Source organism: Lampetra fluviatilis, chromosome 55 (assembly GCF_964198595.1).
Source record: "Lampetra fluviatilis chromosome 55, kcLamFluv1.1, whole genome shotgun sequence".
Classification (NCBI taxonomy): Eukaryota; Metazoa; Chordata; class Hyperoartia; order Petromyzontiformes; family Petromyzontidae; genus Lampetra; species Lampetra fluviatilis.
In genome coordinates, this window is record NC_136329.1 from 7,532,617 (window position 1) to 7,546,082 (window position 13,466).

The 13,466-nt window shown below is 53.9% G+C and overlaps 1 protein-coding gene across 1 annotated transcript in view; it reads left to right on the forward strand.

Annotated features, from left to right (window-relative positions):
* LOC144949964 (uncharacterized) overlaps positions 1-12,586 on the forward strand; it is a 45,825-nt gene extending 33,239 nt beyond the window's left edge. The window contains exons 19-23 of the mRNA XM_078879954.1: positions 1,371-1,486; positions 5,592-5,725; positions 8,022-8,098; positions 9,781-9,925; positions 12,399-12,586. Of these exons, the coding sequence (XP_078736080.1) occupies positions 1,371-1,486; positions 5,592-5,725; positions 8,022-8,098; positions 9,781-9,925; positions 12,399-12,576 (650 nt within the window). The 3' untranslated portion in view covers positions 12,577-12,586. The remainder of the gene's footprint in view (positions 1-1,370; positions 1,487-5,591; positions 5,726-8,021; positions 8,099-9,780; positions 9,926-12,398) is intronic.
* The last annotated feature ends 880 nt before the right edge of the window (positions 12,587-13,466 follow it).

Here is a 13,466-nt window from a genome sequence, read left to right on the forward strand (position 1 = left end):
CGGAGACAAATCGACGCGACCTCGGGGAGAGAGAAACACAAACCCACGACCTCCTGCACACCAGGCGAGGCAGTCAACATCTCCTAGCCACCGTGATGAAGATGATGAGAGAGACGCAGACTCCAAATCTACAGCAGCAGCAGGCATCGTCAGGGTCGGGATCGAACCCACGACCTCCTGTAGACCAGGCGAGGTAGTTAACATCTCATAGCCACCGTGATGATGATGATGAGAGACACGCAATCTCCAAATCTACAGCGGCAGACATCGTCAGGGTCGGGATCGAACCCACGACCTCCAGCGTACCAGGCGAGGTAGTCAACATCTCATAGCCACCGTGATGATGATGATGAGAGACACGCAAACTCCAAATCTACAGCGGCAGACATCGTCAGGGTCGGGATCGAACCCACGACCTCCTGCGTACCAGGCGAGGTAGTCAACATCTCCTAGCCACCGTGATGATGATGACAGAGAGAGAGACAGACTCCAAATCTACAGCAGCAGGCATCGTCAAGGTCGGGATCGGACCCACGACCTCCTGCACACCAGGCGAGGTAGTCAACATCTGCTAGCCACCGTGATGATGATGATGATGATGAGAGAGACGCAGACTCCAAATCTACAGCAGCAGGCATCGTCAGGGTCTTGATCGAACCCACAACCTCCTGTAGACCAGGCGAGGTAGTCAACATCTCCTAGCCACCGTGATGATGATGATGATGAAGAGAGAGAGACACGCAAAATTCAAATCTACATCAGCAGGCATCGTCAGGGTCGGGATCGAACCCACGACCTCCTGCACATCAGGCGAGGTAGTCAACATCTCCTAGCCACCGTGATGATGATGAGAGAGAGACACGCAAACTCAAAATCTACAGCAGCAGCAGGCATCATCAGGGTCTTGATCGAACCCACGACCTCCTGTGTACCAGGCGAGGTAGTCAACATCTCCTAGCCACCGTGATGATGATGAGAGAGAGACGCAGACTCCAAATCTACAGCAGCAGCAGGCATCGTCAGGGTCTTGATCGAACCCACAACCTCCTGTGTACCAGGCGAGGTAGTCAACATCTCCTAGCCACCGTGATGATGATGAGAGAAACGCAAACTTCAAATATACAGCAGCAGGCATCGTCAGGGTCTGGATCGAACCCACGACCTCCTGCACACCAGGCGAGGTAGTCAACATCTCCTAGCCACGACCTCCTGCACACCAGGCGAGGTAGTCAACATCTCCTAGCCACGACCTCCTGCACACCAGGCGAGGTAGTCAACATCTCCTAGCCACGATCTCCTGCACACCAGGCGAGGTAGTCAACATCTCACCGTTGCGGTGCCCTTCTTCCCCGTGTGTGTGTCTCTTGCAGGAGCGTGCGTGTCCAAGTTCTCCAACCGCAAGGTGCCCTACTGCGTGCAGTTCAACCCCGACGAGGACAAACAGCACCTGTTCGTGGCCGGCATGTCCGACAAGAAGATCGTCACGGTAACGCGCGCGGGGACACACGGAGAGAGTCACACGGAGAGAGACACACGGAGAGAGAGACAGAGAGAGACACAGAGAGACACAGAGAGAGACACAGAGAGAGACACAGAGAGAGACACACGGAGAGAGACACACGGAGAGAGACACACAGAGAGAGAGACACGGAGAGAGAGACACACGGAGAGAGAGACACGGAGAGACACAGAGAGAAACACGGAGAGAGACACACGGAGAGAGACACAGAGAGAGACACGGAGAGAGACACACGGAGAGAGACACACGGAGAGAGACACACGGAGAGAGACGCGGAGAGAGAGACACAGAGAGAGACACAAGGAGAGAGACACAAGGAGAGAGACACGGAGAGAGACACACGGAGAGAGAGACACACGGAGAGAGAGACACACGGAGAGACACACGGAGAGAGAGACACGGAGAGAGAGACACACGGAGAGAGAGACACGTACGGAGAGAGAGACACACAGAGAGAGAGACACACAGAGAGAGAGACACACAGAGAGAGAGACAGAGAGAGAGACAGAGAGAGACACAGAGAGAGACACAGAGAGAGAGACACACGGAGAGAGAGAGACACACGGAGAGACACACGGAGAGACACACACAGAGGCATACGGAGAGAGACACACGGAGAGAGACACACGGAGAGAGAGACACAGAGAGACACATGGAGAGAGACACGGAGAGAGACAGAGAGAGACACAGAGAGACACAGAGAGACACAGAGAGAGACACAGAGAGAGACACAGAGAGAGAGACTCCCGTGTTCTCTCACCGTGTCTCACTGTGTCTCTGTGTCTCTCCCCGTGTCTCTGTGTCTCTCACTGTGTCTCTGTCCCTCACTGTGTCTCTGTCTCTCACTGTGTCTCTGTGTCTCTCCCCATGTCTCTGTGTCTCTCACTGTGTCTCTGTGTCTCTCACTGTGCCTCTGTGTCTCTCACCGTGTCTCACTGTGTCTCTGTGTCTCTCACTGTGTCTCTGTGTCTCTCACTGTGTCTCTGTGTCTCTCACTGTGTCTCTGTGTCTCTCACCGTGTCTCACTGTGTCTCTGTGTCTCTCACTGTGTCTCTGTGTCTCTCACTGTGTCTCTGTGTCTCTCACTGTGTCTCTGTGTCTCTCACTGTGTCTCTGTGTCTCTCACCGTGTTTCACTGTGTCTCTCACTGTGTATCTGTGTCTCTCACTGTGTCTCTGTGTCTCTCACTGTGTTTCTGTGTCTCTCACTGTGTCTCTGTGTCTCTCACCGTGTCTCACTGTGTCTCTCACTGTGTCTTTGTGTCTCTCACCGTGTCTCACTGTGTCTCTGTGTCTCTCACTGTGTCTCTGTGTCTCTCACTGTGTCTCTGTGTCTCTCACTGTGTCTCTGTGTCTCTCACTGTGTCTCTGTCTCTCACTGTGTCTCTGTGTCTCTCCCCGTGTCTCTGTGTCTCTCACTGTGTCTCTGTGTCTCTCACCGTGTCTCACTGTGTCTCTCACTGTGTCTTTGTGTCTCTCACCGTGTCTCACTGTGTCTCTGTGTCTCTCACTGTGTCTCTGTGTCTCTCACTGTGTCTCTGTGTCTCTCACTGTGTCTCTGTGTCTCTCACTGTGTCTCTGTCTCTCACTGTGTCTCTGTGTCTCTCACTGTGTCTCTCCCCGTGTCTCTGTGTCTCTCACTGTGTCTCTGTGTCTCTCCCCATGTCTCTGTGTCTCTCACTGTGTCTCTCACTGTGTCTCTGTGTCTCTCCCCATGTCTCTGTCTCTCACTGTGTCTCTGTGTCTTTCACTGTGACTTTGTGTCTCTCACTGTGTCTCTGTGTCTCTCCCCATGTCTCTGTCTCTCACTGTGTCTCTGTGTCTCTCAATGTGTCTCTCACTGTGTCTCTGTGTCTCTCACTGTGACTTTGTGTCTCTCACTGTGTCTCTGTGTCTCTCACTGTGTCTCTGTGTCTCTCACTGTGTCTCTGTGTCTCTCACTGTGTCTCTGTGTCTCTCACTGTGTCTCTGTGTCTCTCACTGTGTCTCTGTGTCTCTCACTGTGTCTCTGTGTCTCTCACTGTGTCTCTGTGTCTCTCACTGTGTCTCTGTGTCTCTCACTGTGTCTCTGTGTCTCTCACTGTGTCTCTGTGTCTCTCACTGTGTCTCTGTGTCTCTCACTGTGTCTCTGTGTCTCTCACTGTGTCTCTGTGTCTCTCACTGTGTCTCCGTGTCTCTCACTGTGTCACTGTGTTTCTGTGTCTCTCACTGTGTCTCTGTGTCTCTCACTGTGTCTCTCACTGTGTCTCTCACTGTGTCTCTGTGTCTCTCCCCATGTCTCTGTGTCTCTCACTGTGTCTCTGTGTCTCTCATTGTGTCTCTGTGTCTCTCACTGTCTCTCTCACTGTCTCTTTCACTGTGTCTCTGTGTATCTCACTGTGTCACTGTGTCTCTGTGTCTCTGTGTCTCTCACTGTGTCTCTGTGTCTCTCACTGTGTCTCTGTGTCTCTCACTGTGTCTCTGTGTCTCTCACTGTGTCTCTGTGTCTCTCACTGTGTCTCTCACTGTGTCTCTCACTGTGTCTCTGTGTCTCTGTGTCTCTCACTGTGTCACTGTGTCTCTGTGTCTCTCACTGTGTCACTGTGTCTCTGTGTCTCTCACTGTCTCTCTCACTGTGTCTCTGTGTCTCTTACTGTGTCTCTGTGTCTCTCACTGTGTCTCTCACTGTGTCTCTGTGTCTCTGTGTCTCTCACTGTGTCTCTGTGTCTCTGTGTCTCTCACTGTGTCACTGTGTCTCTGTGTCTCTCACTGTCTCTCTCACTGTGTCTCTGTGTCTCTTACTGTGTCTCTCACTGTGTCTCTGTGTCTCTCTCTGTGTCTCTCACTGTGTCTCTGTGTCTCTCACTGTGTCTCTCACTGTGTCTCTGTCTCTCACTGTGTCTCTGTGTCTCTCACTGTGTCTCCGTGTCTCTCACTGTGTCACTGTGTTTCTGTGTCTCTCACTGTGTCTCTGTGTCTCTCACTGTGTCTCTGTGTCTCTCACTGTGTCTCTGTGTCTCTCACTGTGTCTCTCACTGTGTCTCTGTGTCTCTCATTGTGTCTCTGTGTCTCTCACTGTCTCTCTCACTGTCTCTTTCACTGTGTCTCTGTGTCTCTCACTGTGTTTCTGTGTCTCTCCCCATGTCTCTGTGTCTCTCCCCATGTCTCTGTGTCTCTCACTGTGTATCTGTGTCTCTCACTGTGTCTCTGTGTCTCTCACTGTGTCTCTGTGTCTCTCACTGTGTCTCTGTGTCTCTCACTGTCTCTCTCACTGTCTCTTTCACTGTGTCTCTGTGTCTCTCACTGTGTCTCTGTGTCTCTCACTGTGTCTCTGTGTCTCTCACTGTGTCTCTGTGTCTCTCACTGTCTCTCTCACTGTCTCTTTCACTGTGTCTCTGTGTCTCTCACTGTGTCTCTCACTGTGTCTCTGTGTCTCTCACTGTGTTTCTGTGTCTCTCCCCGTGTCTCTGTGTCTCTCATTGTGTCTCTGTGTCTCTCACTGTCTCTCTCACTGTCTCTTTCACTGTGTCTCTGTGTATCTCACTGTGTCACTGTGTCTCTGTGTCTCTGTGTCTCTCACTGTGTCACTGTGTCTCTGTGTCTATGTGTCTCTCACTGTGTCTCTGTGTCTCTCACTGTGTCACTGTGTCTCTGTGTCTCTCACTGTGTCACTGTGTCTCTGTGTCTCTCACTGTGTCTCTGTCTCTCACTGTGTATCTGTGTCTCTCCCCGTGTCTGTGTCTCTCACTGTGTCTCTGTGTCTCTCACTGTGTCTGTGTGTCTCTCATTGTGTCTCTGTGTATCTCACTGTGTCACTGTGTTTCTGTGTCTCTCCCCGTGTCTCTGTGTCTCTCATTGTGTCTCTGTGTCTCTCACTGTCTCTCTCACTGTCTCTTTCACTGTGTCTCTGTGTATCTCACTGTGTCACTGTGTCTCTGTGTCTCTGTGTCTCTCACTGTGTCACTGTGTCTCTGTGTCTATGTGTCTCTCACTGTGTCTCTGTGTCTCTCACTGTGTCTCTGTGTCTCTCACTGTGTCTCCGTGTCTCTCACTGTGTTTCTGTGTCTCTCACTGTGTCTCTGTTTCTCTCCCAGTGGGACGTGCGGTCGGGCGAGATGGTGCAGGAGTACGACCGGCACCTGGGCGCTGTGAACACCATCACCTTCGTGGACGAGAACCGTCGCTTCGTGAGCACCAGCGACGACAAGAGCCTTCGTGTGTGGGAGTGGTGAGTGGGTGCACACACACACACACACACGCACACGCGCACACGCGCGCGCGCACACACACACGCGCACACACACGCATGCACACGCACGCACACACGCACACACACGCACACACACACACACACACACGCACACACGCACACACACACACACGCACACACACACACGCACACACGCACACACGCACACACACACACACGCACACACACACACGCACACACGCACACACGCACACGCACACACGCACACTCGCGCACACGCGCACACACTCGCGCACACGCGCACACACATGCACACACACACGTACACACACACACACGCTCATGCTCACACACACACGCGCACACACGCACACACACGCGCATACACACACGCATGGGTGGGTGGTGGTGATGATGGCGATGATGGTGATGGTGGCGGTGATGGTGATGATGGCGGTGATGGTGATGATGGCGGTGATGGTGATGATGGTGGTGATGATGGCGGTGATGGTGGTGATGATGATGATGATGATGGTGGTGATGATGGCGGTGATGGTGGTGATGATGGTGATGATGGTGGTGATGATGATGGTGGTGATGGTGGTGGTGATGATGATGGTGGTGATGGTGATGATGATGGTGGTGATGATGGTGGTGATGGTGAAGATGATGGTGGTGATGATGACGATGGTGGTGATGGTGGTGGTGATGATGATGATGGTGGTGGTGATCATGGTGGTGGTGATGGTGGTGGTGATGATGATGATGGTGATGATGATGGTGATGGTGGTGATGGTGGTGATGATGGTGGCGATGATGATGATGATGATGATGGTGGTGATGGTGGTGATGATGATGATGATGGTGGTGATGGTGATGATGATGATGGTGGTGATGATGATGGTGATGATGGTGGTGATGGTGGTGATGGTGATGATGATGATGGTGGTGATGATGATGATGGTGGTGATGATGGTGGTGGTGGTGATGATGATGATGGTGGTGGTGATGATGGTGATGGTGATGATGGTGGTGATGGTGGTGATGGTGATGATGATGGTGGTGGTGATGATGATGACGATGGTGATGATGGTGGTGATGGTGGTGATGATGATGATGGTGGTGATGATGGTGGTGATGATGATGATGATGGTGGTGATGATGATGGTGGTGGTGATGATGGTGATGGTGGTGGTGGTGGTGGTGATGATGGTGATGATGATGATGGTGGTGATGATGATGGTGATGATGGCGGTGATGGTGATGATGGTGGTGATAATGGCGGTGATGGTGGTGATGATGGTGATGATGGCGGTGATGGTGGCGGTGATGGTGGTGATGATGGTGGTGATGATGGTGGTGATGGTGGTGGTGATGGTGGTGATGATGATGATGGTGGTGATGGTGGTGGTGATGATGATGATGGTGGTGGTGATCATGGTGGTGATGGTGGTGGTGATGGTGGTGGTGATGATGATGATGGTGGTCGTGATGGTGGTGATGGTGGTGATGATGATGATGATGGTGGTGGTGGTGATGGTGGTGGTGATGATGATGATGGTGGTGATCATGGTGGTGATGGTGGTGATGATGATGATGATGATGGTGGTGATGATGATGATGATGGTGATGATGGTGGTGATGGTGGTGATGATGGTGGTTATGATGATGGTGGTGGTGGTGATGATGATGATGGTGGTGGTGGTGGTGGTGATGATGATGATGGTGGTGATGATCATGGTGGTGATGGTGGTGGTGATGGTGATGATGGTGATGGTGGTGATGGTGGTGGTGATGATGATGATGGTGGTGATGATGATGATGGTGGTGATGATGATGATGGTGGTGATGATGATGATGATGGTGGTGGTGGTGATGATGATGATGGTGGTGATGATCATGGTGGTGGTGATGGTGGTGGTGATGATGATGGTGGTGATGGTGGTGGTGATGATGATGATGATGGTGATGATGGTGATGGTGGTGATGGCGGTGGTGATGATGATGATGGTGGTGATGATGATGGTGGCGATGATGATGATGGTGGCGATGATGATGATGGTGGTGGTGGTGGTGATGATGATGATGGTGGTGGTGGTGATGATGATGGTGGTGGTGATGATGATGATGGTGGTGGTGGTGGTGATGATGATGATGGTGGTGATGATCATGGTGGTGATGGTGATGATGATGGTGATGATGGTGATGGTGGTGATGGTGGTGGTGATGATGATGATGGTGGTGATGATGATGGTGGCGATGATGATGATGATGGTGGTGATGGTGATGCTGATGATGTCCCTGCGTGTCACAGGGACATCCCCGTGGACTTCAAGTACATCGCAGAGCCCAGCATGCACTCCATGCCAGCCGTGACCCTGTCCCCTAACGGTGAGCGAGGCCACTCACCACTCACTCACTCAGTCACTCAGTCAGTCAGTCACTCACTCACTCAGTCACTCACTCACCACTCACTCACTCACTCAGTCAGTCAGTCACTCAGTCACTCACCCACTCACCACTCACTCACTCAGTCACTCAGTCAGTCAGTCACTCAGTCACTCACCCACTCACCACTCACTCACTCAGTCAGTCAGTCAGTCAGTCACTTACTCACTCAGTCACTCACTCAGTCACTCACTCAGTCACTCAGTCAGTCAGTCACTCAGTCACTCACCCACTCACCACTCAGTCACTCAGTCAGTCACTCAGTCACTCACCCACTCACCACTCACTCACTCAGTCACTCAGTCACTCACTCAGTCACTCACTCACTCACTCAGTCACTCAGTCACTCACTCAGTCACTCACTCAGTCACTCACTCACTCACTCAGTCACTCACTCACCACTCACTCACCCACTCACTCACCCACTCACTCAGTCACTCACTCACTCACTCACCACTCACTCACTCACTCAGTCAGTCAGTCAGTCACTCACCCACTCACCACTCACTCACTCAGTCACTCAGTCAGTCAGTCACTCAGTCACTCACCCACTCACCACTCAGTCACTCACTCAGTCAGTCACTCAGTCACTCACCCACTCACCACTCACTCACTCAGTCACTCAGTCACTCACTCAGTCACTCACTCACTCAGTCACTCAGTCACTCACTCAGTCACTCACTCAGTCACTCACTCAGTCACTCACTCACCACTCACTCACCCACTCACTCACCCACTCACTCAGTCACTCAGTCACTCACCACCCACTCACTCACTCACCACTCACTCAGTCAGTCACTCACTCACTCACTCACCACTCACTCACTCAGTCACTCACTCACTCACTCACCCACTCACTCAGTCACTCACTCACTCAGTCACTCACTCACTCACTCAGTCACTCACCACTCACTCAGTCAGTCACTCACTCACTCAGTCACTCACTCAGTCACTCACTCACTCACCACCCACTCACTCACCCACCCACCCACCCACTCACTCAGTCACTCACTCACTCACTCACTCGCCCACTCACTCACTCACCCACTCACTCACCCACTCACTCAGTCACTCACCACTCACTCACTCAGTCACTCACCACTCACTCACTCAGTCAGTCACTCACTCAGTCACTCACTCACTCACTCAGTCACTCACTCACTCAGTCACTCACTCAGTCACTCACTCACCACCCACTCACTCACTCACTCACCACTCACTCACTCACTCACCCACTCACTCACCCACTCACTCACCACTCACTCACTCACTCACCCACTCACCCACTCACCCACTCACCCACCCGCTCACTCACTCACCCACTCACTCACCCACCACCCTGCCCACTCACCCACTCACCCACTCACCCACTCACTCACCCACCCACCCACCCACTCACCCACCCACTCACTCACCCACCCACTCACCTACCCACCCACCTACTCACCCACCCACTCACCCACCCACCCACTCACCCACCCACTCACCCACTCACTCACCCACTCACTCACCCACTCACTCACCCACCCATCCACCCACTTACCACTCACCCACCCACTCACCCACTCACCCACTCACCCACCACTCTGCCCACCCACCCTGCCGTCCCCACGGTGCGTGTGCAGGCAAGTGGCTGGGCTGCCAGTCGATGGACAACCAGATTCTGGTGTTCGGTGCCCACAACCGCTTCCGCCTTAACAAGAAGAAGGTCTTCAAGGGGCACATGGTGGCTGGGTACGCCTGCCAGGTCGGCTTCTCCCCCGACATGAGGTGAGGTCGCGCGATCGCGACTCCGTGCGTGTGTGTATGTGTGTGTGTACGTGCGTGTGTGTGTACGTGTGTGTGTACGTGTGTGTGTACGTGCGTGTGTACGTACGTGTGTGTGTACGTGTGTGTGTGTACGTGTGTGTGTACGTGCGCGTGTACGTGTGTGTGTGTGTACGTGTGTGTGTACACGCGCGTGTGTGTACACGCACGTGTGTGTACGTGTGTGTGCGTGCGTGTGTGTGTGCGTGTGTGTGTACGTGTGTGTCTACGTGTGCGTGTGTGTACGTGTGTACGTGTGTGTAGGTGTGTGTGTATGTACGGTAACGCCGTGGTGGATTTGAGCAATGCCATGGAGGGAAGATCAATGCTAATCGGCTACAAACCCTCACGGAGCTGATCTGCCCACTGACCATCGGCTCGTCATCTGTACGATGCCCCTGCCATTCTTCCGCTCCGGTGGTGGGTGTACGCCCAGGACCCCATTCAAACCCACGGTGTGGCATGGTCTCGGCTAGCTGATGAAAGTCGCAAGCGAGAATTTCATCGTCGCTTTCCGGCTGGGGTTGGCATCGTACATTGGAGGAGGAAGTCACCCCCTGTGAGTGGCTGGCTGAGGTGCCATCTGTTGAGGAAGTACTGAAGGCGATCCGGAGTCTGAGACCAGGAAAAGCGCCGGGCAGAGATGATCTCCCAAGCGAAATGCTGAGGGAGGGTGGCGTTTGTGCACAGACTGCCCTACATGACATCATAACAACAGTCTGGACCGCTGGACGGGTACCGCAGGATTGGAAGGATGCCCTTTTGAGAAGGGGGACCGCACAGACTGTATCAACTACAGGGGCATCTCACTCCTCAGTGTGCCGGGAAAGGTCCTGGCAAGGATTATTCAACATCGCCTTGCTAGGCACGCTGAGGAGAGGCTTGCGGAGCCCCAATGCGGTTTCAGGAAAGGGTGGTCCTGCACGGATGCCATATTTCAATCCATCTGCTACAGCAGAGGTGTAGGAAATCCCAACAGGACCTACATTTCTGCTTTATTGACCTGGTCAAGGCCTATGATACCATCAGTAGGCCTGGGCTTTGGGTTGTTCTTCATGCTTTCAGAGTCCCTGACCCTCTGCTCACAATCATTAAGGACCTTCATGATGGTGAGCGGGCCCGGGTAAAACTACGTGGCCGGGAGTCGGAGCCATTCCCTTTTCACCTTGGGGTGCGACAGGGATGTCCTCTGGCTCCCACATTATTTAACATATATTTCGACCACGTAGTTCGTGAAGCCTTCAGTAGCTGTACCAGAGGAATTTCCATCTGGTACAGATATAATGGGAGGCTGATCGATGCCCGGGTGCGGTCGAGGAATGGCTCCCTATTGCTCAACCACGTTATGTGTGCTGCTGATTTGGTAATAGCTGCTCACTCAGAGGAGAAGTTGGAGGCGCTGCTGCTAAACCTGGAGTGTGCCACTAAGAGGTGGGGCCTTACCATCAGCCCCACCAAAACTAAGCACCTGCCTGGGTATTTTGTACCATCGGACACTCCACCCCCACAACTCCCAATCGGTGATGGGGCAATTTTGGAGAGAGTGGAGAGTTTCCCATACCTGGGCAGTGTGCTCATGACCGGCTTCGGTTTGACAGCAGAGGTCTCACTCCGAATCAGTCGAGCGGAAATATATTTTCATCGGTTGCGTAATGCTGTGTGGAAGCTACCTGGACTGTCGCTCCGCACGAAGCTTCAGGTCTTCTCGGCCACAGTCATTCCCTCCCTTCTCTACGCTTGAGAAACGTGGACCCCCCTAATGGAGCATCTTCGCCGGTTAGAAACATTTAGGCTGTCCTGCCTACGATCCATCCTGGGTTTAACCAGGCTGGATTGTGTGAGGAGCTCGCAAATCCAAAGTGAATGAGTTGGTGAGTGAGTGGGTGAGTGAGTGAGTAAGTGAGTGTGTGGGTGAGTGAGTGACTGGGTGAGTGTGTGAGTGAGTGACTGAGCGAGCGAGTGGGTGACTGGGTGAGCGAGCGAGTGACTGAGCGAGCGAGTGGGTGAGTGACTGGGTGAGTGGGTGAGTGAGTGTGTGAGTGAGTGAGTGGGTGGGTGAGTGGGTGTGTGGGTGGGTGGGTGAGTGGGTGGTTGAGTGGGTGAGTGGTTGAGTGGGTGAGTGGGTGTGTGAGTGGGTGAGTGGGTGTGTGAGTGGGTGAGTGGGTGTGTGAGTGGGTGAGCGGATGAGTGAGTGAGTGGGTGAGTGACTGGGTGAGTGAGTGGCTGGTTGAGTGGGTGAGTGGCTGGTTGAGTGGGTGAGTGAGTGAGTGGGTGAGTGAGTGATTGAGTGGGTGAGTGAGTGGGTGAGTGAGTGATTGAGTGGGTGAGTGAGTGGGTGAGTGAGTGAGCGAGCGACTGAGTGAGCGAAGCGAGCGACTGAGCGACTGAGCGAGCGACTGACTGCGCGTGTGTGAACCCTCCCCGCCCGCGTCGCCAGCTACGTGATCTCGGGCGACGCTGACGGCCGCCTGAACGTGTGGGACTGGAAGAGCACCAAGTTGTACTCGCGGCTGCGCGCCCACGACTCGGTGTGCATCGGCGCCATTTGGCACCCGCACGAAACCTCCAAGGTTCTGACCTGCGGCTGGGACGGACTCATCAAGCTCTGGGACTGAGACGCCCTGGGGGGAGGTGGGGGGGGAAAGGGGGGGGGGGACAGGGGGGGGGGGCAGGGGGGGACGGGGGGGGGGGCAGGGGGGGACGGGGGGGGGGACGGGGGGGGGGGGCAGGGGGGGACGGGGGGGGGGGACGGGGGGGGGGGGCAGGGGGGGACAGGGGGGGGACGGGGGGGGGGGGCAGGGGGGGACGGGGAGGGGGGCAGGGGGGGACGGAGGGGGGGGGACGGGGGGGGGGACATGGGGGGGGGGACGGGGGGGGGGGACAGGGGGGGGGTAGTTGGGGAGGGGACAGGGGGCATTGGGGGGGGGAGCTGCTGCTTAAGCTCTGAGACTCTGGGGGGCTCTTGAGATTTTTTGGGGGGTAAAGTCGCCACGTAGAAGGGAAGTAATAAAATAATAAAAATAAAACATAGTAAAATACAATTCTCACGACGTTTCGGCCACAACGCAAGCAGCCGTCCTCAGGTGAAGACCAGGTCTGTCTTCCCGAGGACGGCTGCTTGCGTTGTGGCCGAAATGTCGTGAGAATTGTATTTTACTATGTTTTATTTTTATTATTTTATTACTTCCCTTCTACGTGACGGCTTTACCGAAAGAACCAAGAAGATGAATCCCTGCTGCAGTCACGAAAGTTTTAAATCGAAATATTTGGGGGGCTCTAAGACTCTGGGGGGCTGTTCCTCGAGCTCTGAGACTCACGGATGTTCTCGTGTGGATTTTATATCCGAATGTTTTGGGGGGTGGGAGGGAGCGGGGGGGGGCATTTGTACAAAACTATAAAGCTGAGTTTGCATTAAGCTGCGTTGTGGGTGGTCAATGTGTGCGTGCCCACAACCTTGTGGCTGTCCGCGAATCTCGGCACGAATCCTTCATCGAGAGAGAGAGAG